This window comes from Rosa chinensis, chromosome 6, assembly GCF_002994745.2.
Source record: "Rosa chinensis cultivar Old Blush chromosome 6, RchiOBHm-V2, whole genome shotgun sequence".
NCBI classification, from domain to species: domain Eukaryota; kingdom Viridiplantae; phylum Streptophyta; class Magnoliopsida; order Rosales; family Rosaceae; genus Rosa; species Rosa chinensis.
The window spans coordinates 52,430,258-52,456,093 of record NC_037093.1 but is presented as its reverse complement, the minus strand read 5'-3'; the positions used below and the strand labels follow the sequence as shown (position 1 = coordinate 52,456,093).

The 25,836-nt window shown below is 38.4% G+C and overlaps 4 protein-coding genes and 1 pseudogene across 11 annotated transcripts; 3 read left to right on the top strand and 2 right to left on the bottom strand.

Annotated features, from left to right (window-relative positions):
* LOC112171544 lies at positions 1-4,853 on the top strand (annotated as a pseudogene).
* On the top strand, positions 2,131-23,329 carry LOC112172648 (E3 ubiquitin protein ligase DRIP2). 3 transcript variants are annotated; one of them, XM_040509711.1, is made up of 8 exons: positions 2,131-2,144; positions 19,220-19,427; positions 20,094-20,193; positions 21,222-21,555; positions 21,689-22,125; positions 22,230-22,280; positions 22,563-22,635; positions 22,807-23,329. In XM_040509711.1, the coding sequence occupies exons 2-8, from the start codon at positions 19,313-19,315 to the stop codon at positions 22,978-22,980; spliced, it is 1,284 nt and encodes a 427-aa protein (XP_040365645.1). In that variant the 5' UTR covers positions 2,131-2,144; positions 19,220-19,312; the 3' UTR covers positions 22,981-23,329. The 3 variants fall into 3 exon arrangements, with proteins under 3 accessions (XP_040365645.1, XP_024165842.1, XP_024165840.1); XM_024310074.2 differs by lacking the exon at positions 2,131-2,144 and adding an exon at positions 18,865-19,119 and having other exon boundaries at positions 19,220-19,299; XM_024310072.2 differs by lacking the exon at positions 2,131-2,144 and adding an exon at positions 18,865-19,119.
* LOC112172651 lies at positions 9,538-12,075 on the bottom strand. Of its 4 annotated transcripts, none has more exons than XM_024310080.2 (2): positions 10,843-12,075; positions 9,538-9,555 (listed from the first exon to the last, which is right to left on the bottom strand). In XM_024310080.2, exon 1 carries the CDS (start codon positions 11,983-11,985, stop codon positions 10,858-10,860), a length of 1,128 nt encoding a protein of 375 aa, XP_024165848.1. In that variant the 5' UTR covers positions 11,986-12,075; the 3' UTR covers positions 9,538-9,555; positions 10,843-10,857. The 4 variants fall into 4 exon arrangements, with proteins under 4 accessions (XP_024165848.1, XP_024165845.1, XP_024165847.1 ...); XM_024310077.2 differs by lacking the exon at positions 9,538-9,555 and adding an exon at positions 9,812-10,687; XM_024310079.2 differs by lacking the exon at positions 9,538-9,555 and adding an exon at positions 9,812-10,266.
* Positions 14,746-17,899, top strand: LOC112172650 (magnesium transporter MRS2-I). Its single transcript, XM_024310076.2, has 11 exons — positions 14,746-15,315; positions 15,398-15,427; positions 15,556-15,706; positions 15,928-16,049; positions 16,257-16,331; positions 16,671-16,898; positions 16,981-17,025; positions 17,108-17,152; positions 17,271-17,300; positions 17,401-17,520; positions 17,655-17,899. Exons 1-11 carry the CDS (start codon positions 15,058-15,060, stop codon positions 17,739-17,741), a joined length of 1,191 nt encoding a protein of 396 aa, XP_024165844.1. The 5' UTR covers positions 14,746-15,057; the 3' UTR covers positions 17,742-17,899.
* A 431-nt stretch (positions 23,330-23,760) lies between the features above and the next one.
* LOC112172652 (PRA1 family protein F2) lies at positions 23,761-25,529 on the bottom strand. Of its 3 annotated transcripts, none has more exons than XR_005802394.1 (2): positions 24,579-25,529; positions 23,761-24,142 (listed from the first exon to the last, which is right to left on the bottom strand). XR_005802394.1 is itself a non-coding variant. In XM_040509713.1 (1 exon), exon 1 carries the CDS (start codon positions 25,266-25,268, stop codon positions 24,657-24,659), a length of 612 nt encoding a protein of 203 aa, XP_040365647.1. In that variant the 5' UTR covers positions 25,269-25,526; the 3' UTR covers positions 24,322-24,656. The 3 variants fall into 3 exon arrangements, 1 of the variants encoding a protein (XP_040365647.1); XR_005802393.1 differs by having other exon boundaries at positions 23,761-24,151; positions 24,579-25,528; XM_040509713.1 differs by lacking the exon at positions 23,761-24,142 and having other exon boundaries at positions 24,322-25,526.
* Positions 25,530-25,836: the final 307 nt, after the last annotated feature.

The window sequence follows — 25,836 nt, the reverse complement described above, 5'->3', positions numbered from 1 at the left end:
ATGAAGCAGGAAAGCATTAATTCTATCAGGATGGAGAACAACATCAGGAATGGGCTTGGTCATTCAATTTGGTTGAAAGGAGTGAGTGAAAAATTGATGCAAAGGGTATTAACATTTGAGAAGTCAAGGGAACTCAGGACAAGCAAGTCAAGACATGAAATAAGGCTTTATCACAGGATACGGCGTATGTTGCCACAAGTATTCTAGAATTCAAATTTTGATTAGGTCAGCCGTGTTCGAGTGATGGAAGCAGGTGATCCATTTTTTGTTGTATGGAACTACAGCCCAGCAGCCTATAACATAAATGATGCTTATTCATATGCTTTGTTTGGGAGGAATTTTAAAATACACAAACCTTATGGAATAGATGATGATAGTGCTGAAGAGGGCATAAGCAATATCAATCCTGACTATGACATTGCCCTTTATGAAGTGATGACTGGTTTAGGAGTTTTCTTGCAAGAGCCGCCATTTTGAGTGATCTTGAAACAACTAGACGGTTGTACTTTGTTAATCTACTTTGTACTTGCTTACTTCCATGAATTATGTATTTCTTCAATCAGCACTAAGTATACTAATGCTGCTTATTTTTGGTGTTTGCAAAATCTGGGTTAGGTTCCAATTACTTTGATCTTTTTTTTGGTCTTGGGTGTTTTTTTTTTTTTAATCCTGTTTTGCAGTGCTGAATCTTTCTTTACGTATTTTTATAAGTTTACTGCACCAACTTATAACGGATTCAATTCTTTCAAGTAAAAGTAGTGGTTCAGAATCTTACTGCATTCAAAAGTTTTTCCATGATCAGTTGCTTCGTATGGGTTCACTAGCTTTATTAAGCACATGAGTTTGATGGTCGACCTCTGAAGTGTTTGAAAATGCTTAAGGAAACTATTGAGACCAGTCCTGTTCCCCTGGTCAGCTGCTGACCAAGGATTGTGTGGTCAATCGGACGGTTGACAGCTAAGTGATGAGATTTGTGGTGAGAGCTGTCAACCGTCCGATTGAAATCGGACGGTGAGTGACCACACAATCCCTGATCAGCAGTTGACCAGGGGAACATTTTCGCTATTGAGACTAGTTGGTAAAGAATGTTATCTTTGGAATTGTGGGATCAGTAAATGAAGAATTTGCTTTACCAAGTTGTGGGCTGTTAGGGATAAACAGGAAAAGAAGAAAGGGAATTGATTCTAACATAGCCCCCACTTGGAGTATCTGGGTGGTTTTGATTTTTATTTTTTGGAATGGCTGCTTATGGTTTATCACCTTATCTTATAGCTGCCAATAGTTTGTTTAATTTTTTTAAATTTTTTAATGGAATTATGCGAGGATATTTTCTAGATTGCCCACCAAATAAGAGATTGTTGGTAGCGGGATCGAACTTGTGTGGGTTTACACCTCAAGTCTGCCCTTGCCAACTGAACCAACTCTCATTAGTTATATATTATTATTATTGTTTTATTTTTTTTGGTCTAAGAAATATATTATTAATTGGTAATAATTAGCTTAAAACATATATCCAGTTGGTACTCTAAATATGAAATTTTGTGACGTTTTGCTGTTCTTGATATGACTGCAGTTCTTGATGATCTCAATAAATTTGATTTGGCTTAAGATTTAAATCCTTATCAGATACAGAGCTAGAAACTAACAAATCCCTGGTTGTTTGCTTTGGGAAAATGCTGATTGACTTTGCCAACTTTTGCTGGAGTTTTACTTACTGAAGCCGTCTGCTTTCAAAAAAGCTCCCAGTGGTGCTCCTGCTAATGTGGGTCTTGGCATCTCAAGACTTCGTGGTTCAGCAGGTTCTATAGGCAAGGTTCATTTCAGTATATTTCAGCCCTCTTCAGTATGAGACTTCTACTCTTTGTCCTTTGGTTTTGATTTTCTTTCTGGAGTCTATAATCGAGAAGGATATTTTCTTGCATGTATGATGCATCTGAGAATTACGACAAATTGAACTTTTCAGTGTTAGATGGTCCAAAAATGCATCTTTCTCCCACCTTTTCTTGTGTGCCCGATTTCACAATAACCAGAAAGGTGAGTCAAACAATGTTTCCTTACACTTCTCAGTTACTGGAACCGCTGTAAGATCCTATCGCTTTGGACTGTGACACCCTTTTCTTTATTTGCAGAATTTGTGTGTGTGTGTGTGTGTGTTTTCCAACTGATGCTTTCTCCAATCTAATATGGAACCTAGAGGCTTTTAGTGGCTCCGGCCTTTGCATGATCTTAAAACTAAGTGATTTCTCTATATGAAACTCATATTTTGATGTTAGTGGCTCCTTGTCTCGAGATAAAAAGTACCTGCAATACAGGTAGGTAACGATGAATTTGGCAAGATGTTGCCTCTTATTTTAAAAGAAAACAATGTCAACACCTCTGCTTTGCGATTTGACCACAAAGCAAGAACTTCATTGGCATTTGTTACATTCAGGGCTGATGGTGAGCGCAAATTCTTATTTTTCCGTAATCCAAGTGCTGATCTGATTTTACATGAGTCTGAACTTGAGATAAGTCTTCTTCAACAAGTGTGCTATCTTTTTCATCTTTATTTGAGTAACCTTCCATCAAGATAAAAAACCTACTCATTTGACTGAAACTGATCCAGAGAATATTGTTTGCAGGCAAAAACTTTCAATTATGGTTCAGTTCGTTTGATTGATGAATCATGCAGGTTAACTCATTTAGCTGCGATGAACACGGCCAAGAAGTCCGGTTGCATCCTTTCTTATGATCCGAATTTGCGACTGCCATTGTGGCCATCAGCAGAGGCTGCAAGCAAAGAAATAGTGATCGAGCATATGGGATCTAGCAGATATTATCAAGGTAAGACGTCTGAAAATACAAAATTCATGTGCGGAAGTTATCACTCAATAGCTCTTGGATAGGTGCAGAAATACTATCTTTATATTTGTCTTTAGTTTTCATCAATTTTTTATTTTTTATTTTTTATTTTTTTTTATTACAAACTTGCAGATAAGTGAGGATGAAATAACTGTCCTGGCTGGTGGTGATGATCCTTATGATGATAATATGGTGTTAACAAAGCTTTTTCATCCTAATCTTAAACTTCTGATAGTAACTGAAGGATCAGAGGGTTGCAGATATTACAACTCAAGTACGTCTGTCATGTTTCTTTTCTATTCTATTTTCAGTATCTGATGTCTCTCTTGGAAAAAGAACTCACTAATTTTGGAACGGTGCATACTAGATTGCCTGTCTTCCACCTACTTTACATCTAGTTAGTTTTTTACAATCATGTTGACATAAACCAAAATTCTCTCAGAATTTCAGGGGTCGTTTTGCTGGTATTAAAGTTAAACCGGTTAATACAACTGGTGCTGGCGATGCATTTGTGAGTGGGATGCTCAAGAGCATAGCTTCTTACTTGAGTCTTTTTCAGGTACCTACTTCTCATGCATATGTGCTGAAGAGTAAATTATGCCTTATATGGCATTTCATAGAAACTAATTGCCTCTGCATCAAGTATGTTGCTATGAGTCTAGCAAAGTGTTGTTTTCTTTTTTCCCCTTTTTTTTATCTGGCTAATTGCATTTTGGGGAGAAAAAATTTTGGTCGGAACTTGCAACTGATATAGAGAGCACATGTTTCAATATATATGGAATATATTCATTTTATGCAGTATATACAGAAAGTGAAAAATATGAAGTCAAAAACTGATGAAATAGAAAAGCAATTATGCTGAAAGCTGACAGTTATGAGAATGAGAGGGAATCCAAGTTGTCTCACTTGGTCAAGACTCGTAAGGAGCTGTTTCAGGGTGTCCATGGTCATTTGACTGATCTCTGTAGGCCAACACAAAAGAATATGTCCTATCTGTTACTACTGCCATGGGCAAATTTATGGATGCAGTTGTACTGGTGTATGAACAAACAGGATAGGAATGTGTCAAGGTGGTCTATGGTCTTACAATATTTTTGCTCTCGTTTGGTCTACCTAAGGTACAAATACATTGCTTTCCTACTTTTATAATTAAGATTTTTGTGCTAAAAGTTACTTAGATTCTTCACAACACAGTGAAATCAGAGTTAAGAACTATAGGAAAAGTAGAAAGTAGATGTTTGTTTGTTTTTATTTTCCTTTCTTTCTTTTTCCTTCTCATGATACTGTGGTTTTTATTGGTTCCTTGGTACAACTTTATGAATCATTTTGACAAAATTGTAATTCTATATTACATGTGAAGACGTTCTATTGCTGGTCCTTGCATTTCTATGGTATTTGAAAGAACATGGGCTTCCTCATCAGACATTCTCCAATCTGTTCATGTATTACTGTAATGCATGTAATGGACAGATTGTGTAACTTGGGTGGTACTGGAAAGGTGATTTTTGATGTTTTCCAGTATCGTTCTCTTAAATGAATTCTTGTCAGCAAAACTTCCATAGTTCTGTGTTGCTGTTATTCTTACGGTACTAGTGACATTAAACAACATCTAGATACGTTATTGTCTTTATAACTGATTTTGCTGGTGTATAAATCTTGCAGGTGTTTGTCTGCGTGTATATTCCGGAGCTTTGGATTTGTATCCATGGGATTAGGTCATACATATCCTTGACATATGTTCACATATTATCATTTGCAGTGGAAATCAGTATAATGCTACGTAGTTATATTTTTGTTAATGTAAACAAATAAATCATGTCATGTTTCTAGAGTGTATGCAGCGTTGAGACTATCTTTACTCTGAGATGGACCAGCGATTCTGGTGCATGATTGTGTGGGTAATGTAAATCTGGTTATTCTAAACTTGTTAAACCAAGGATAAAAGTTCTAGCCTAGAAGTAATTATTGAGCTATTGAACAGAATATTTTTCTTGAACAATTAAGTGGTTGTTGTAAATTTGTTCTCCTAACTTCCATTTTGGATCTCATAATGCATTTTTCATTTATTTTATTTTACATTCTTTTGCTTCTTTTAATTCCGCATAAATGGTTGATTGCCTTTCCTTTTTCAACTCAGAATTCCTTTTTTGTCTTGAAAAAAACTTAAACTTCCTCTCTTTTTTCCCCATCCATTGGCGAGGTCTTTTTTCATGGGACTCCTCCTTACTCCTCTCGCCCTCTCCAATAAAGAATTTGAGTTCTCAGCTCTCATTGGTCATTAAAATCCGGAAATGGTGCTATTTGTGAACTTAACATCAAACATTTTTGAAAGCTATTCTCCAAGGCGCTATTCATGCCTTGGGGAAGGCTATTCCTTTTGCAGTTCGGAATATCAGTGAACTTGATGAGGTTACACGCCGATCTGTCAACAGATGATGTCTTTATCACGCTTGGTGTTATTATTAATTTTTTTTTTTTTTTTTTTTGTGTTTTGGTAAAAAGATTTTCTGCATCAAATTAGTTGTAATCTTGAAACCTGGCAGTGTTACTGGCACCAGTGGTGGAATGGAAGCAAGGTCACTACAATGGGATGATTAAAAAGTTAAAGGTTGGTTTTGACTGTTCTTTTTTGGTAGATTTTCATTTGAAATTTGTTGGGTCATTTTGGTTGCGGCTTCAACCGTCTGTTGTTGAGGATTGAAGAATAATAACACCAAAAGAGTCTGAGAAATGAGACCACCGGCAAAATTCATCATGCCGAGATTGAGAATGTCATTTCTGTCAATTTATTTTTCTCTTGCATTGTACAAACTACAAAAACAAAGAAATCCATTATGCAGAGATTGAGAACGTCATTTCTGTTTTTCGTTACACTCGCATTCTACAAATTTACAATATACTAAAGCTCAGTTGCCCGGTTTGCTGTTCATCACTGTTCATTACTGTGCACAAAGTGGAGTGACGGTTTTGCCCTTCTGTTTTCCCTTCATTTTTACTCTTTTGTTGACTTTTCTCTCTGCTCTCCCCTTGAACTCTTCGGAAAACTCTCGAGGTTGCTCCATTTTCGCTCACCTCTCCAGGTTCCTCTCGCTCTCTCTCCCTCCAACTATATCCATACAGCCCCTTAACCAATCTCACACACAAATTAACTTTGATCTCGAACTGATTGTAGAGCTTTCACTCATACTGAGCTTGAAGATCTCAGGTCCCTGCTCGCGTCGTTAGCTGCTCAGTCACACAGCGACGCCCAATTCATCTCTCCCTCAGTTTTCAGGTCAATTGCTTCACTCCCTTCCTTTTTCCAGTTCACATAAATTTCTTATCTTTTTTATTTTCAGCAGAAGCAAACTTTCCAATTCTTGGGCTTTTCTGAAAAATCTGATCACTCTGAACTTTTGTTCTGGGTATGTTTAATTTGATCGGCTTCTTTGATTTCTAAGCTGAATTGACAGAGAGTGGGGGGTTGATTGGTTCGATTAGGTTTTGGGTGTCCACTATTTGATTCGAAAGTTTGGTTCTTCTGAGGCATTTGATTGCAGATAGAGGTTTGCTATGAACATTTAAATGCCATATCCTCCTCCTTCTTCTTCTTTGCTATGAACATTTAAATGCCATATCATTCTTCGTATGAGTCATGTTTGTTAATAATTAATATGGAAGACCAGGAGCTGGGAATTAGTTATGTTACAAAAAACTTAGAGATAAAAGAACTTCTGGTCTTGCATCAATTTGTGTAAAAACTTGGTTGTATGACATTAATCGAATGGCTTCATCAATAAAGGCAATAGACTAAAGTAATGTCTTATTGCCCATAAGAGCTCTAGATTCATTTGCTAAGGCTCATATACCAGAATATTCAAAGTCGGAATCAGGCGTACAACTTTACTTATCCAAAGAACTATAAACAAAAACCCAAAGAAGTTTCTGACTGACAGTCGTAAATTGGACGGCTTAAAGGACTTGGCATTTGGACTGCGTCATACTGTTTTATTACTTCAAACAACAATAAAAAAAATACTAAACACCCATTTTTCAGTGTCATTATTCAAATCAAATAACACCAAAGTTACACTCTGCTCCTCTGTATCAACCTATCTTCCCACAAGATTTATATGACAATCCATAGCAGAAGTTCTAGCAGCTAGATTACTCTTCCCCGTTGTGTTTATATTGGTTATTTAGCAATTAGCACTTTTTGTTTTGAACATGAAATTGATGGTTTACTCTGAAGTTAGTTTAGATTAGAAGTAAACCATATTGTTCACAGTGGGAAGAGTATTGATAAAAGATTAAATATAGGCATTTGATTGTTGTATTTTTAACATTGTATTTCTAAATTAATGTGAATTGATATGAGATGATCTACTATTATTGTTAATGTTAACTGTTAATTGAGTTTCTAAATTTTTTGTTAATGAGATGAGATAGTCTGTTATTGGTAATTGTTGAAATGAGATGAGATGATATACTGCTTTCTTGAAAGTGGTCTACTTAGGATCTACCGTTCTGCTTGAAATGAGATGAGATGATCTACTTTTCTGCATGTAGTGGTCTCAGAATAAATTTAATGCATTATTGACAGAAATCTAGCAGTTTTTTCTGCGTTATATGAGTTTTTTTTTTTTTCCTTTTTTTTTTTTTTTGGTCAATGCGGTTTCCCCCATCTTTCCCTTGAAGTAGAAGATCAAGGTTTTTATGACTTAAGAATTCCTTGCAGTTTACTTCAGCATAGGGTTGCAGGAAGGGGTGCAACTTTTACTAGCTTGACTCTTTTTGTGTGATAAGGCTGAAATTGATACTAACTTTTGGCCTAGATAAGATTAATGTCCTTTTCTTTGATAACCATATTTGTCCAGAGTGCATCAGCCTTTGTCCTGAGTTATGGAATGCAGATTTCTTTGACTCAATTATGACACTAGGCAAATAGATTCACAAATTATTTACTCAAGTTTCCTTTCACCCAATTATGCTTTTCCATACCCATTGCATCTTATTGAATTTACTATAAATGTGGTTGTACGACTTCTTCAAAGGTGGTTGATTACATTTTTGAATCTGTATTCTTTTGCTGTTTATAGTGATTACTTTACTTCAGAGAAGCTATTGGATTTGATTATGTTGGTTTTTGGATTAAATGGCTCTTGTATGATCATCCAGCCCTTGCAGTCTCTCTAACTTTAGCTATCCCTAAATTTAATGCCTCTTGATTATATTTTTAAAGCATACTCATATCACCTGATGCATTAGTATATGCATAAACTGGATATAGTCAATTACAAAAGAATATATGCATTTAGTATTCTTGCAGCTTATGCATTATTATATACAAAAGGTACCACTATTTTCTGCGTATGATTAGCTGCCTTTTTTTTGTTTTTTCTTTTTTTCTTTTTCATTGTTGTTGTCGCAAGTAGCTGAAGTTCTAACTTAACAAAAACTTATTAAGGGGGGGATTTGGGGAGGAAGTTCTCAGATGTTTCTATTCTTTGTGTGAATATTTGTTTGTTTTTCTTTTCTATCATACATGTTTTGAAAAAACGGCTGCATGATGTTTTTCAATGGATGGCTTCTTGGGTGTAGTTTGATTAAGTGTGCCTTCTTTAAAAACAACAGAAGAATGTGTTGAGTAAAAGAGTTCTGATTTTTGTATATTTGGTTTATTTTGTTTAGAATTGTTGTTGCTGTTTCTTTTTTCTTTATGTCTTTGTTATTGAAAATTTGATTTGCTGTTCTTTGTGTAGTTGGAGCTCAAAAGTTGCATATATTCAAGAAGCCGTGAAGACCAGGTTTTTAAAACTCCTAGAGGCAGAGGTTTGGAAGTTTAAGGATTGTGTTCCAAGGTTGGTATTCTGTGTGTATATTGGAGAGAAGATTGATTGAGGGCTTTGGTCTATAAATGGAAGTATAAAGTTTAATATTTAATGTATGTATATATTAATTGACATATCTCAGTTTCTATACGTTCTCTGTCAAAAAAGAAGTTCAAATTTTCTCCTCAAGAGTTTCAAACTAGGCTCAATTTATTTTTTTCGGTTATCATTGGTAGATCTGGAATTTTTCTTAAAAATTGGTACGGAAAGGTGCAGACTTGAAGATTATAGTCTCGGAAATTTGTTTACTTGGCTCTTGGGGCAGTTGCTACAACATTTCTATTCATTTACTGTAGCATTCCCTGCTCCCTGCAATACTTGATATTGTGATAGAATGCTTTGATCGAATGTTACGGTAAATTGCAATAATGCAAACTCAAACAATTTTAGAGAGATGAAACTTTATCTTTTATTTTTTCACTTTGATCAAGAGTGAAGTCCTTTTCATTAGTATATGTCATTATTATAAATTATTAGTAACAACAAATCCCGCAGCAAAGCGCGGGTACAATCGCTAGTTTAGGTTAATTTGACTGGTTTGGAATGCATGGTTTATTATCCTCTGGCGCTTTAAGTATGGTGGAATTAGACATTTGCCGAGTGTTTCCATACCCAATTTGAAATTCTGAAATGGGTGGGATTGTGGCATAACTTGAAGTGATTCCCTAAACATTTTGTTTATCTGGAGTTCTGGTATTTCTTGATCGTTCGTGCCTTGCATAAGGATCCATTCTAGCGGATTAGAAGGTTTTGCGGCGCCAAAGCATAGAAGACAAACTTGCAAATTTGACGCGGGAGAGGTCAAATATAAAATAATAGATGATCTTTCTGAGATGACCACCACCTTGCAGTTCCAAGCAGTTCTAAAAATTTCAGTTAAGACTTAAAACACAGATTTAGATAAGCAAAACATGGGAATCAACAGGCGGAGAAGAGGCAGTAATGAAGAAGACATTACTGCTTCCCATAGACTATAGTAAATCTGTTGAGAAACATTCCGAGTATGAAGAAAAGCATTTCAAGGCTTCCGAAGATATGGCTGAAGAGAGGCTCAGTGAGTAAAACATTACCATATAATCAAAATAACCAGAACTATAGAAATCAATCCCAAGTCTGTCTTTCAGCATAATCATTCATATTTTTGAGCCTGAATTACAAGATTGAATGATATAATAAAACTGGACAATACTTCCACAACAGAAACCAGAAAGCTAAACAAAATGCAATAGTTCGTTACAAATAAAAACACTCTAATGAGTAACCTAGTATGACAACATCCCTTCTAGCACAAAAGGATGTGGCCTATGAAATCTACCGATACAGGACAAGCTAAATCTATCCAAAGCTCCATGTAGCTCTCATAATATCAAAGAATCCTCCCAACTTTTTCCAACCAAGTACCCACATGACAGCTAACAAAGTACAACCCCACAAGACTATAACCTTATTTCCTTTACAAAATAATGATGCCTTCCACTCAATAGAGCAAGACTCCATGCTAGGATCTCCCACCTCTTAAAAAGGCAACTTCAACAGCACAAAAATATGACCTCTCCTCGCATTGTGCAGATGAAAAACCAAATGAGAAAACATGAGCTCAATAAAAGACCTCAGATAAATGTCAACAGCATCTCTATCCAAACTAAGGTACCATCCATCTTCCAGAAACAAAACAAAAGGTTATCACAAAGATCTAACAGGTAGATGGAAAAGCCCCATAAATTCTGATTACAATGTCGCATAAAACTTTTATCTTATCCCAAGTCTAATTCTGTAAAAAAAATAAAACTCGCCAGAGAAAGCCAAGACGTCACGGGCCAATGCTGGTAAATCTTGTACTCCTTCAGATTACAAACTCTTAACTAATGTAATTCTGCAATCATATTATAGACTCTTACTTTTTCTATTTGAATCAATTCTTGTCTGAATATTACAAATCCAAGCGTTATAAGAACAGCAACCGACTAGCAATATCCCTGAATTTTTTATGCACACGTGAGATAGAAAGCACACACATTAAAATGTAGTAAATCTTGGTGTGATTAACCAACTACATGTATACTTGCCAAATATGTAAAAAAGTCCATATGCTTGGTGGTTAAATATTGAAGTTGAGAAGATTTGGATGTACCTCTTCCCTTTGAACTTAGTCGAGTCGTCTGCTTCTTTTCCTAGTGGTTGGCTGGTCTTGATCAGTAGTGTTCCATACAAAAGCAGTACATAACCATACATCCTCCAAGTCAAGGTATTCAGCGGCCTCATGAACTAAAGACAGAGTTGGGACACCAAACCGATCATCTTGAATGAGCATTCTAAACAGTACGAAACGAACATGGCAATTTATTGGAGCTTCGCTGCCAACAACTGAATAAGCTAACCAAAGAAGGTCGTCATCTCCATCCCTACATAACCCCATATAAATGTCATCCACATGCACCCCCGTCCATCGACCAAATATGTCTTCCAGCTTGTACAGGTCATTAAGTCGAAATTGGGGCATTTCACGTGAATCCATATAAGAGGCAACTATACTCTGAGGAGATCTAAAGCCAATAAAAAAATTCTTATACACAACCGCAGCTCCAAAATTTCCTGGCAATCCATCCCTCCACACACCTCTACGGAAATCAAACATGTGTGATCGTCCACAAGTGCTGATGTGCAACTTATGGCCCCATCTAGCCCACCCCGATAGCAGACCACATTGAGGGGGTTCAGGTAAATTCTCCCAACAATTATCTAAAATAGAATAACGCTGGAAACAAAAGCCCTCATCTCTGGTAGCGGAGATAGGAGGTGCGATATCTAATTTCCCTCCTGATAACGAGGGATCAAGCTTTTGCGTTGTGTCGAGAAGATAAAAGTTACCATCATCATCATCATCAAGTTGGAGCACCGCAACAGTCCCACCGGTGTTGGCAGAGAAGGCTCCAGAGGCCAAGAATCCTGTAGATTCTATTATGCGCCTGGCGCATGGATAGTCTGAGTCCGGTTGAAGAAGGTAAACCATTCTATTGGGGGTACCATCGGAATGAAAACCCCCCACCAAAAATAGGCGGTTGCTGCGGTGGTCGGCATGATGTTGCATTGAATCAGGAACCTCACTAACGACTTGACCGTCTTCACCCAAAAACTCGACCTTCTCGAACTCAATCGGTGCCGGACGACGCCAGTCTGGGAACTTATTTGCAACTTGACGGAACTTGCCAATTTCCAGACGATATAATCTTTCGTTCGACATCAGGTACAAATACGGGACACCCTTCACCTCCATCCTAATCGCAGATTTGTGCTTCACTCCACTGTTTCAGAAAACCCTAAAAAGATTTTATTTTGGGGACAAGAAACCCTACATACAGAGGGAGGGGCGGTTGGGCCGTTCCCTTTATATTTGACGAGTTGAGACTTCAGAGGAGTCGTTGAAAAGACCAAAAAGTCCCCAACGACGCCGTTTCCCTCCTCTCCTGCCTTCAACTTTTCTGTTTTGTAAATTTTAATCAAAACTACTACTTCTTCAAGTCAATTTGGGAGCATATACATGTCAGCTGGCTAAAATTCTTCTATTCCCAATTTTGAAAACATTAATATTAGGGAAAAAGATGCAAACAGTACCTGACCTTTGGCCCATTAGTAACTTTAGTACCTGACAAAAAAAAAAAATATCACTTTAGTACCTGAAGTTCAAACCCCGACCCAACTTTAGTACCTAAAACACTGTTGGCCGTTACGGCGTTAGTCAACTGTCAAACTTTGAGGGTATTTTCGTCCTTTTACTAAATTTCTTCTTCTTCCTCAAGCTCTTCATCTTCTTCTTCTTCCTGGGCCGGGTCACCCTTTTTTTTTCTCTCTCTCTCTCTTCTTCCTTTTTTCTTTTCTCTCTTCTTCTTCCTTCACCTGCTGGTAGATCGAGGGTGGGCAGGCTGCATGTTAGATCGAGGGTGGGCGTTGGTGGGCAGGCTGCAGCCTACAGGCTTGCTACGTGGGGCTGGTTGGCAAGCGCGAGACGCGGGGCTACTGATGCGGGGGCAATAGCGCGGAGGGCGATTGGGTGAGGCTGGGCAGTGACTGGGCATGGCGGGCAACTGGGTGAGGTTAGGCAGCGCTCGGCCTGATGTGCTGGTCTGGCCGGTTGTGGGGCTTCGCGACAGGGGCTGCTGCAAGGAGGGTGGGGCTGGAGAGGAGGAGGCACGGGGCTGCCTGGATTGAAGCAAGCATGAGCGACGGCGGCGGCAGAGCCCCACCGACGACTAGCGCGAGCGTGACCACCACGATCACCCTTGAGAATCCAGACGCGTCATCTTCGTCGGGATCCACATCTTCGCCGTTGGTTTTGCGGCTGAATCGGAAGAAGTCAACTGGAAGGAGGGAATCGTCGACAACGAGTTTATGCAGAAGAAGAGCTCCAAAAAGTGCTGCATATTCCACAAGGATAAGCCCTTTGACGAAGACGATACCGATGACGACGATGATCACCACGACCACGACCACGACCACGATCCCCCCTCATCTTCTCAAAATCAAAATCACAGCAGCGTCTGATCTCATCTCATCAAGCTTTCTATTCAATTGATCATTTTGGATGTGCTTGATTTTGTGATTGTTTTTAGTGCTACGCTTGATGTAATATTGTTGATGTTTTTCTTTTTATGCTCTGTTCTGGGTTCGGATGTTGTTGATGTTTAATATGGATTGAACATTGTAGTTTCACCCGAAATGGGAATACATTTGGTTAGATTAAAAAAAAAAAATATATATATATATATATATATATAATGAATTAAATATGAAAGGACAAAATTACCCTTCAATATATACCACCTGTCTCCAGGTACTAGAGTTGGGTCGGGGTCCGAACTTCAGGTACTAAAGTGATATTTTTTTTTTGTCAGATACTAAAGTTACTAATGGGCCAAATGTCAGGTACTGTTTGCATTTTTTTCCCATTTTGGATGGTGTATCCAAGTGAGAGGTGACAATACTTTTACATTAATTACTTAAATTAGGAGTAATAAAATTTTGAATTACTTAAAGGTAATTAGTGACCTTTTGAACAATTCACTTGTTGTTTCTAATCTAATCTATACAAGTACCAATATTGAGTGGTCGAAAGTTTGGAAAGTGCCACGAACTTCCATCTGATTTGGGATTCACGGTGGGGTTGTACATGATTGTCTGGAAAGTTGACCAACTTAATTGAGTAAAACCTCTGATCGATCAAATTTTATCTCTAATGGCTCCTATAATCGATCTCAGTTTATGAAAAATTGCTCTATTTCCCTTCCTAATAAAACTAATTAAGAATGAATTTATTGTCTGGGGTCCTTAAGGGCACGTTAAGCTTTCTATAAAAAAAATTAGCCTCTTGGATGCAAACTGAAACATTCCCAGACTCATCCTAGGTAGGATCATATGTGGAAATTGAATACCTCCCAGGACAATAAATCTCGATCAGTCCGAATCTGTGGCAAAATTGTCGTGCTTATTGCATTCCTGTACATGCCTACTTTTCTTAAGGTAAATAGTTCATCTCTTCAACTCCATTTCTTTGCAACTTTTAAAAATTGGGACTCTATCAACTCATTGTTTCGCTGCACGGTAGGCAAGGCCTCCTTTAGGCTCTAACTTCACCCTGGGAACAAATAATTCAAACAAGTTGCACTCTATTTTCTTGAATATGAAATTGAGCATCACCAAATCTAATAAGTAGAGTATAACTAAAGGATGCACATGTGTATTGTGTCTAACTGAGCACATTGCGCTTCGCATGCTCGTTTAGATTGAAAATAGTTCTACAGCGCCAACATAAAATGTTAGAACTTTACATAAATCTAAACTTTCTTTGCCAGCGTAAATTGTTAGAACTGATGAAGAGGGTAGAAAATAGCATGAACTGACCATATACTGTAACATTTTCGGAAAGTTAAATATTTGTTGCATTTAACCCGAAAGGAAAACGTAGCTGGCCGGTGAAAAAATTTAAAGATTAAATGGAAGAAGAGGTACCTGGCAAAACCTCCGAAAAGATCGACAACATCCTTTTCAAACATTTGTCCGCCTATAATCTAGTTGCACTCTTTTGACACCACCACTAGCAGCCAGTGCTACCCAGCCATGCAAAATTTTCTATCTTTCTATAATAATTGAACAACTAGAACTGAGATTTTTTCACCATTGTTACCGCTCCTTCCATAACCTGTGTCTCCACCAATTCCAGTTTCCCAAACCCATGAATTCTTCTCCATTAGCTTCTCCAATTCAATAATCAAACACCCGCACGCAACCCAGGTAGTTGCTTAGTTTAGAGAAACTTCACCTGAAGTTGAACTGGCTCTGTTTCCATTCAAAGATGATTGCTTTGGAAATGGCTCGAGATGGGTCCCTAGTTAATTTGGAGACTCAAGCTCAAGCTAACAAGAAGACTGCAGCTTTAAGGAGCTGGATTTCATTGGACCAAGATGGCCAAGGAACCGTTTTGGATTTGGACAAGTATGCTATTATGCGCCGAGTTAACATTCACGCTCGAGATCTTCGGCTTCTTGATCCATTGCTATCCTATCCTTCCACAATTTTGGGCAGAGAGAAAGTCATTGTTCTCAATTTGGAGGTCAGTTTCTAATTCAATCTCACAAGTTTGATCCATTTTCATTGTTTTTTTCACTAAAAGCTGCGTTTCTTTTGGTTTTCAGCACATCAAAGCAATAATCACAGCGGAGGAGGTGAGTGTTTAAACTTTAGTACTGTTTTGATTAGTTTTGTCCTTGGTTGTTCTAGAAGGTTGAATGTGAAAGAGGGTGTTATTCCACTAAAGATAGCACAAGGCTAAAAGTTTAGTCATAACTTGTAGGTATTGCTTAGGGACCCATTTGATGATAATGTGCTGCCTATTGTTGAGGAACTTCAAAGACGTTTGCCTCCGACAAGTGCCAATTTCAATGGCCCAGGAGAAGAAGAAGACTCCGGGTTACAAAAAGATGTTGAAACCAGTGAAGATGATGGTGTGAATCTGACTATATGCTTCTCCTTTGTTGGATTATGTTACTTAGAAAGTAGGAATTAAAAATGACAATATTGCTGAGGACGAAGTTTAAGTTCAATTTTCATGATTCTAGTTTGAGCATTATTCAAGTTTGGTATCTGCGTTTCACGTTTGTAGTCTATGATTGTTCTCTTGATTGTTCTCTTACTAAATATGTATATGGTGCTTCGTGGTCATTAGATTTTCCATTTGAATTCCGGGCATTAGAAGTTGCACTAGAAGCTATTTGTACTTCTCTTGATGCTTGCACAAGAGAACTAGAGAGTGATGCTTATCCTGCTTTAGATGAGCTTACCTCCAAGGTAAAAGCCTTGCTTAGCAAAAATTTTCATGTTTCTGTTTTATCCATTTACCCTGACTCTGTTTATTTACAGAATGAAATGTCTTGATTATATAACCGTGTTCCATAAACCTCATAACTACATCGAACAATATATTGTCATACATTGATGGAGGGAAAAGTTTTGTAGATTCCTCTCTTTTGTTCAAAAAGTTAAAGTTGATTGCAGATCAGCAGTCGTAATTTGGATCGGGTGCGTAAGCTGAAGAGTGCAATGACCAGGTTGACAAATCGGGTTCAAAAGGTAAGTTTGAGTCATTCATCTTATGTCCCAGCTGGGATTGTGTGCTCTTGCTCGAATGGCTTCATGTCAACTTGATTTGATATATGCTTATTGACTCTCCCTATATGAACTAGTGATTAATGTTGTTCGATGTACTTTGACTATAGTTGAAATTGCTCCTTACTGTGGTTAATCTGTATGGAGTTATGCACGGATTTGTTGATGATTTAATTCTCTAATCAATTCCCTTAATGTTATGTTGTTGTAGTCCTTACCAACAGTGTAAAATCACTGGTATAGCATATAAGTTTAAATTTACATATATATACGCTTGATTCCTAAGCGGAGTACTGGATGTAGGTAAGGGATGAACTCGAACAGCTACTTGACGATGACGATGACATGGCCGACCTTTACTTATCAAGAAAGTTGGTTGGGACTTCACCTGTGAGTGACTCTGGGGCTCCAAATTGGTCTCTCGCCTCTCCTACTATAACCATAGGCTCTAAAGTTTCCAGAGCCAGCAGGGCAAGTGTAACAACAGTTCAGGAGGAGAATGACGTGGAGGAGCTTGAGATGTTGCTCGAGGTTATAATTTTCTTAGGTCTTGTACTCTTGTTAGTTAAGCCAAAGATGAGGTCTAAGTTGAATCTTGTTATCTACTTTGCAGGCCTACTTTATGCAAATTGAAGGCACGTTGAATAAATTGACCACGGTATACACTAGAACTGCTGTTTCAGCATGCTAATATCTGATTTATACAAGATAAAAATTGTGATTCCATTTCTTCTTACCAGCTGCGTGAATACATTGATGACACAGAGGATTACATTAACATCCAGGTATTGATTTGGAAACATGATATTAAGATTTCAATACACTAATTCCACACTAGCTTCTTCTGAGCTATGTAGAACCTTTTAAGACTGACATGACTGATCTAATGCGTTTTTGTTGCAGCTTGACAATCATCGGAATCAGCTAATTCAGGTAATGTCTTTTAGGATGGATTTAGAAACTCTGCCTGTATTTTATGATCAGTACATATCCCTTTTGATAATTAACATAATAAGTTCTCTGTCACATGCAGCTAGAGCTGTTTCTGAGTTCTGGAACTGTTTGTGTGTCTATATATTCTTTGGTGGCTGCAATATTTGGCATGAACATCAAATACACATGGAACGAAAATCATGAGCACGTATTCAAATGGGTATGTACAGTGTACAACCACATCATCATCATTATTTATTTACCATTTCGGTGGAAAAATAGCCCAGAATGGGATACAGAGAATCAACATATTTGCTAAACTAACTCTGTGTTTTGCCCTTCAACATAAATTAGGTGGTGATTACAACAGGATTAGTTGGCGCATCGATTTTCTTGTTTATAGTTTCGTATGCTCGGCACAAAGGTCTTGTTGGATCCTGATACTCATACCGTATAATCAGCTGGGGAGGCAAAACGTAGTGGAGCTTGCTGTATCATCATCATCATTTAATATCTTGTATCCAAATATAGGCATGAACATGATTATATGGTTCACTGATTTACTTGTACTTAACACTTAAAAAGACTCATTCTCCAACAAAAAAAAAACCACTTAAACAGACTAAACATAGTTTCATGTGTCATCACTGTCACTGGGTTTCTCTATGAATTAAAATCATGTTACTGGTGGAATTACAGTACATATCTTTCCAATGTTGTGAGTAATCAGTCATTGAATACAAATTAAGATTTGTCTGCTGGTGGGGGCTAAACTAATTGCATTTGCACCTTAAAAACGATTTAGGCATGACCATAATTTTTAAAAACGATTTGGGCATGACCATAATTTTTTATGGGATTGCAAAGAAACCGGCCGGTCTTTCTTGTTGACTTGGTCATTCAAGTACGGATTGATAGATTCATTTTCACCTTCTCAAGTTAGGTGTACTAAGTTATGGAGGATTCTTTTTCTTAATTAAATTGTGGAGTTTTGTTTGTCTGAAAATTCCTAAATAGGTACTTTCTTTTTAATTGTTTAATTTCAAGTGCATTTGATGAAATTTTAGAGAGAGGCCATGTGGCAGGGAACTGCTTAATCCTAATCCTTGATTGGAGAGCTGGACATGTTACCGTGATACAACCGTCTTATCAAATACTCTTACCAATAACATTGAAGATGTTATTTACTACTCCATCTGAGATCAAACTTCGAACTCCATTCCCTACTCTCTTCCCTTAAAGCTTTCCAGTAAGAAAGACAAAAAGAAATCTGAGAGGGTGGCAGAGTAAAAACGAAAGGTCTATGTTGAAAAGAAAAAGTAAAAACAAAAGGTAAAAAAGAGGTGGTCGGAAGCACAAGTTTCTTTTTTCGTTGGGTCTGAACTGGACTGAGTTTGATGTAGCAAGATGTGACCGCATGCTCCACGTTTAAAGCTTTATTTAAACCCCCCCCCATTGTCCACTTCCGCATGACTCGCCGTCGGATTCACGAAACCCGGTGCGCACCCCCGGCGCACGTTAGCCTGACTCCCCTCATTTCCTCGAAAATAAAATTCGTATAAAGAAAAAGAAGGAAGAAACAAAAAAAAACAAAAAAAAAAACAAGGAAGAAAACTCATTTGGTTCATGCTCTTTTATGAGGGTGAGACTTGAGAGCCTCTCTCGATTCAGATCACCAATCCCCCTCGAGACCCTTTTGTTCAATTCCATCGAAACCCACGTCAAATCCCTATAAATCCCACAAACCCATCTCGCAATCTCACCTCCCAACAACGCTCTTTCTCTCTGTCTTCACCGACGACTGAGGAGAGATATGTGTGTATGTAATCCATTGTTTTGATGACTTGATATGCGGTTCTGTTTGTTTACCTGTGCTGTGTTTAATCTCGGCGTTTGTGTTTTGTTGGGGTCTAATGCAGGTGGAAACATACAAGTGGACGTAAGGTTTCATGTGTGCGTCAACATGCAGTGTGTGAATTGATTGATAATTTCAAGAGAGGTGAGTTTTGGAGATGTCGAATCAGGTGGTGAAAGTCAAGAGGGAGACGATTACAGCATGCATGACCTGCCCGCTCTGCGATAAGCTGTTCAGAGAGGCCACCACCATATCTGAATGTCTTCATACGTGTCAGTGGTCTCTTTTAGCTCTTGTCAATGGATGGTTATGTCTCTCTTGGTCTCTTTCTGCTGGTTTGCCTTTTGATTCTTTGGAATTTGGAGTCTTTTGCTGTGATTGCTTTGGTTTCTTGACGTTTTCAGAAATCTGGGTTGATTCTTTCTCATCTGGGTTTTGGCTTGGTTTGACTGGTCTTGCTGGTTTTGGGATGTGGGTATTTTTTTTTTTTGAATTTTCATGCTTTGTGGCTTTGAACTCTGAACATCTCTGTTGGGTGGATTTTGCTTCATTTCTTGTCACATTGTTATACATGGTGGCGTTAAATTTAATTGTCTTAAAAGTGATATAATTTGAAAGTTCTAGAGGCCTCTGCTTGCAGTGGCCTATGTAAGTAGCATTGCTTTTATATAGGTTCATATGATGAATAATAAACACATAGCTGCTGTATTCTTGCCAGTTCTTGTCTGTTGGTGTTTGCAGGTGTATAACGATGTTCATAATTTGTATGACTGCCCAAGTTCCCTGTTACTTTAGCTGGCCTCTTTGGCATGATTAAGGAATTTTGCTTCTTTGATTGCATGGATATTCTCATGCATATTGCAAAACAATTTTGCTGAAAAGTATTATACCCCTTGAATTCTCATGACCAATGGATTTATCACTCAAAACTTCTTCAGTTTGCAGGAAGTGCATATATGACAAGATCACGGAAGAGGAAATAGAGTACTGCCCAATATGCAAGACCGATCTGGGTTGTGTTCCCTTGGAGAAATTAAGGTTGTTATTCTTTCTTTACTGTTGAACTGAGAAAGATATGCAATGTTGATGCATCATTTGGAAAAATTGGTGTTCTTTGATATATTTGATATATTTTCGAGTTGAATATTCCTTTTTAGTCAGCACGACATGCTTTATGCCATTACCATATGACCCCGGCTTGTCGATGAACTGATCAACTTTCTACATTAAGCAAAATAAGTTGTCGTGTGGATTGTAACGTTGATGCACGTTTGGAAAACTAGTTTCCTTGCTTCTCTTTTTTTTTTTTAGATCCTTTTTTGCAAGTTTAATGTCAAATTTTCCGTTTCTGTCAGCATGTCATGTTTAAGACATTAGCATTAGCCTTCGCAAATTATTAAAAAGGCATCATTAGGATATGAGGTTATTGTGGGAGAAGGTTCCATTAGGTGAAATTGGGGTTGATGAATATAGTAAATTCATTGATGATATATGTAGAAGATGGTATTAAATATGTAAAGTTTCCTAATTCTCTATGAGCTTCTGTTCGTGTTACACGTGGCTGCATATGCAATCATACAAATGTGCTTGAATTAGCTGTTGATGGTTTCTGGAGATCTTGTAATTCTCTAACTGTAATTGTTCAGTTTCTTTCTTAGTTGTGTATGCCGTTACTAGTATAACCTTCTCATATCACTGAGAAAGGACTATCATCTGGATATTGGGTTTATTCTGGGAGATGATGACAAAGCTATTCAATATGTTTAGGTGAAATCGGGGTTTATGGAAATAGTAAAACCCGAACAAAAGAAGAATATGGTACTAAAGGTGACATTTTTCCTAATTCTTTATGAGCTTCTGTTCGGTTACACGTGGCTGCATATGCAATCATTTGATGATTTAGTTGTTGATGGTCTCTGGACATCTTGTAATTCTTCAATCCTTGTACACATGTAATTCAACAATAATTTGTAATCAGCAATAAACCAAATTTTAGAGTAATCTTGAGATTTTTGTTCGTATATATATAAATCATGAATTCATGATATATTGACTTTGCATATCAGGCCAGACCACAATATGCAAGATGTAAGGGCCAAGATTTTCCCTTTCAAAAGAAGAAAGGTGAATGCACCTGAAACTATGCCTTCAGCACTGCCGGCTAGAAGAAAGGAGAGATCACTCTCGTCATTGGTGGTCAGTACTCCCAGAGTGTCATCAACCCAGGCGACCATGACTGGAAGGAGAACTAAAGCTGTTGCAAGAAAGGCTTCTACTTTACAAGGATCCAGTTTTGTGGTTGAGAGGTCCGTTAATAAAGAGGACGGATCTGGGGAAGATCATGCAGAGAGCCAAAGCTCCCTGGAGGCCTCAGATAAGTCTGGTCAAAATGCCAGGCCGGTAAGTATGCTTTTCCCCATATGCATTTTCTAGAATGCCGATAAGTTTTTGTTTCCCACAAGCTTAAAAAGAAAGCATACCTTTTGGTTAAATATGCCAATGTTTTTTATCTTTTTTAATTTGATTGGTACAGAGTTCGTTTTCTGCCGAACCCAGCGAACCTGTATCCAATAAAGAATCTGAGAATGGTGCTGAATCATGGGATGGGAAGCTAGACCTTTGGAAACCTCTAAATTGTTTGGTGGAAGTTGCAAATCGGACCAAGTCTCTGAAACCCAATTCACAAGGGTCTGAAAGAGTAGAAGCGGCTGTCATTCCCAATGAAACTCAAGTTCGTAAATTCAAGAATAAAGAAAACAAACAAAAATCAAAAGTTGAGGATGAAAAGAATAGCACTCATCCTCCCTCTCCTGAAACAATAAAACCTAAAAAGTTGCGTAGGGCTCGCCAAAAGAGGGAAGCTGTAGGAGAATCAAGCGTTACACCCCAAGCTGTTTTGGATGCAGCCGGTGGAAAACTTGAAAGAAGAGTTGGACCAATTTGGTTCTCCCTAGTAGCTTCTGAAGAACAGTGAGATTCAACTTTTCTTAACTCTATTTGGGTTGTTTAAAGCATTGCTTGATAAGTTCTTTTTCTTTTGGTCATTTATTTATCTTTATAATTATTGGTTTCAGGGAAGGAGAAGAATCCTTGCCTCAGATTCCTACAAGTTATTTAAGAATAAAGTGAGTTCTCTTTGTCTTTAATGCATTTCTGAGATGCGCAATTCATCAAATATTCTTAAGTGTTTGTTTTTGCAGCGTTATGCATAAATTCTGTCGACACATTAGGTTCATTTTTACTAAATGGAGTACATGGTTAGGGAGTGTCAAAAGCTCATCACAGATAACTTCTCTCTTTTTCTAAGCATGTCAATATGGGAGAATGAATTTTTTTTTTTTTTAATGGGGAAAGAATTTCTTTGATGTTTAAAGTCTTATATACCATATTTGGTTCATTTGTTACAGAGATGGAAGTGTGCCTGTCTCATTTATCCAGAAGTACCTAATGAGGAAGCTAGATCTCAGTAGTGAAACTGAGGTAAGCAAATTTTTATCTTTTCTTTTGTGGAAGGGCCGTGGGAATTTCATCATTAACTGGTCTGGCACTCATTACAGTTGCTAGTTTGTAAATCTTAAAGCCCTTGGGTCTAGTGAATTTGTTAGAAATATTTCCTTCTGGTAACCACCATTCAATTGATAATTCTTGCAGGTTGAGATCAAATGCATGGGACAACCAGTGACCCCAACATTGGAGATGTATAATTTGGTTGACTTGTGGCTACAAACCGCATCACCTACACAAAGAATTCCAGCATCCATTGGTTCCTCTGCAAAGGATTTTGTGATGGTGCTCGGGTATTCTCGAAAGATTTCAAACTCCTAAGCGGCTTCAATCTTTGTTTCCATCAGGATATCGGCCGTTTTTCTTATGAGTATGTGTTGCAATCACCATCTACAGCGTAATGCAGGGCTAGTGGGGACAAATGAATCCCTACAGAACCACTTGCCCATGCTCCCCCTCTTGCATAGTGCGGCATGTTGTTGTTGTTGGAAAATGGTCATTGCCATGATTGTACCTCATCAAAGTTTTTACCTTATAAGACTAGCGAGCCATGGAATGCAGAACTTATATAAACTCGACTATATCAGTCGATTCTGGGCTCGGTTTATGTTTCTGTACCATTAGTTTATTCAATATACTAATAATAATAAGTGGTTACTTGTATTGTTGATGGTCTTCTTTTTTTGTCTTTTTGTTTTGTGCATCAATTATCACCAACAGTTCCATCTCAATTTTCGGATGCAATGTGTGGAAGTTGGGGTATTGGCCGTACTTGCTTATATGGATGATTGGATGCAGTTTCTCTGCTCCTACACCCACCTGAGTAGACTAACCATATACAACAAAATTGCTGTTCCGAAATCCACCGAAAAGGGTTCCCTTCCTCCATTTACTCGATATCAAAAACCTCGAGTGTAAGGAAACAAAGTTATGCTACAGATTGATCAAAACTTCCAATGGCCAAGAGGCACAGGCATTTCAATCCCTCTAGCATAACAAGTCACAACACTGCAGAATACTTGTGTGCAGGAGGAAATGGAGAAAGGGAACCCTTACTGTCTCTGTAAAAAGAGGTACATGAATCAATAATCTTATGCATCGACTGTAAGGAAGAGAACATCCACTGTACTAAGAACAACAAAAATAAAGCAGACTACAGCAGGATAAGAATAACCAGTAATCATATGGTGAATCCTCACTCCTCAGTTGCTTAATGCTACCCTACCAAACAATTCCAGAATAATATGAAACAGAAGCCATCACAATTCAGAAAGAACGTCCATGTGGAAACCAGCTACAGATGAAAAGCATTCCGATTAAAAAGGCAATGGCTTTCCATGGACCATGGCAGCAATAATTATTGCTTTCCCTTTTCCAGTAATCAATTCAAAGACTTCCGTCACATGGATTAAAAAACCCAAAGCATTGCATCTCTACACTAGAAGGAGATGGTGTAGCTTCCTCATCATCCAGCCTTCAAAGTCTGCAACACCTATGTACAGTCATGGTCATTAAACTCACAGAACAAGCTATACTATCAAAACCTTTCACTCATGGGATTTAAATCAACATAGCTCCCTGAAACTTATCTAAGACATGGTAACGCTAGCAAGATTCAGTAATGCACCAATATGACAATGAAAATGAAGGCGAGTAAATATGTAACAACAGAAGCTATACTTTAGAGTCGAAATTCAAATAGACTAACTGCCTTAATCCAAGAACCAAAGAGCGTTACAATAATTTCCTTTCACAACCAAACTTGAATCAACACCATATATTGGCATAAAACCAGGCACTCTGATACACGTTTTAGTAAGAAAAATCTATATAGGCTGGTCAATTCACTACCTTTACAAAAATGTAAGGAAAAAAACAGAACTGGAAACTGGAAACTAAAACCAAAGAATAGAGCTAACCAATGCCAAAATGAACTGCTCCTCCGAATCAAAGATCAATTCTTGGCACAAAAGGGTACCCAAAATGGAGAGAATGAGCTAGAAGCCGGTGTAGCCATCACGGGTGGGGCTGCCCACGACCGAAAACAAGCCGCCGCCTTCTAGGTCATCCCTATACAAATCCTCAGTGCCCCGAAACGCCGCGTGTAACAGCACGAGCGCGATCCCAACGAGAATGGAGACGAGGACGTTCAACCAGACGCTGGTGAAGACGAGAGCGACGACGGTGACGAGGGCGAGGACGGCGAGGACGATGCGGTCGTCGACGATCCAATTGAAGAGGACGAGGGGAGCGTCGCGGAAGAAGTAGAGGAAGAACCAGGCGACGAAGACGAGGAGGAAGACGATGAGGGAGACGGGGTGCCAGAGGAGGCTGAGGAAGAGGATGAAGAGGACGGCCATGGCGTAGTTGACCCGGAAGTGGCTGAGGTTGCTCTTGATTCGGAGCGTGGCCGCGCCAAAAGTGTCCGGGCGCGTGAAGCTGGAGAAAGGCTGGACCAGCTCGAGCCACGGGCGGCGCGTGGCGAAGACGGCCTGGGTGGCGTCTCTGGCGCGTGAGAACGTCGTGGTTGGGGTTGTGTATGCGGCGGCGGCGGCGGCGGGGGGAGGGAGGGTGCCGTAGGGGGCGGCTTTGGAATTGGAGGAAGACATTGGAGGAGGGAAATGAGAGAGATTGGAGGTTGGAGATGAAGCTCAATTAAACCCTAGGAGAGTCTGAGAGAAAAGGCAAGAAATTTGATATGGGGATTTGGAATCAGAATCATAGAGTAGAGAAAGGGAAAGAGAGACGTTTCTGTAACTGCTTTGCTTTGTGGAAGACTGTGTGGGCTGTTTCTGATATTTGTGCTCGGTGAACTAGATGGAAAAGGCAAAACGAGCGCGTTTTGGAGCGCTCTGCTACGACGCCGTTTTGGCCTCAAATTTGTAATCTTGGAGGGTTTGCATACTATTCAATGTTGAAGGGTTTCTAGAGAGGATGAGGATTATGATTTGAATAATTAGGTTATTATGCATGTTTGTAATTGTATTGTACTTATTCCTAGTTTTTTTATTTATGTAAGCGACAATTTAAGAAAATAAAAGTTGTATTTGGAAATTCCCCTTATTAAAGCACACACCTTATATTCAAAATTATAGCACATAATAAACATAATACAAGCCAAATTCAAATCACATTGACATAAAAAACATAGACATTGGCCGAATTAAAAGCACACCA

What these genes read in the sequence shown, in the direction of transcription:
- LOC112172648 (XM_040509711.1), top strand. Translation starts at nt 19,313, where the DNA reads ATGTCGAATCAGGTGGTGAAAGTCAAGAGGGAGACGATTACAGCATGC. An exon ending in ATCTGAATGTCTTCATACGT is followed by an intron (nt 19,428 to 20,093) that starts GTCAGTGGTCTC and finishes AAACTTCTTCAG; the next exon opens with TTTGCAGGAAGTGCATATAT. An exon ending in CTGGTCAAAATGCCAGGCCG is followed by an intron (nt 21,556 to 21,688) that starts GTAAGTATGCTT and finishes TGATTGGTACAG; the next exon opens with AGTTCGTTTTCTGCCGAACC.
- LOC112172651 (XM_024310080.2), bottom strand. Translation starts at nt 11,985, where the DNA reads ATGGAGGTGAAGGGTGTCCCGTATTTGTACCTGATGTCGAACGAAAGA.
- LOC112172652 (XM_040509713.1), bottom strand. Translation starts at nt 25,268, where the DNA reads ATGTCTTCCTCCAATTCCAAAGCCGCCCCCTACGGCACCCTCCCTCCC.
- LOC112172650 (XM_024310076.2), top strand. Translation starts at nt 15,058, where the DNA reads ATGATTGCTTTGGAAATGGCTCGAGATGGGTCCCTAGTTAATTTGGAG. An exon ending in TCATTGTTCTCAATTTGGAG is followed by an intron (nt 15,316 to 15,397) that starts GTCAGTTTCTAA and finishes TTTGGTTTTCAG; the next exon opens with CACATCAAAGCAATAATCAC. An exon ending in AGGATTACATTAACATCCAG is followed by an intron (nt 17,153 to 17,270) that starts GTATTGATTTGG and finishes TTTTTGTTGCAG; the next exon opens with CTTGACAATCATCGGAATCA.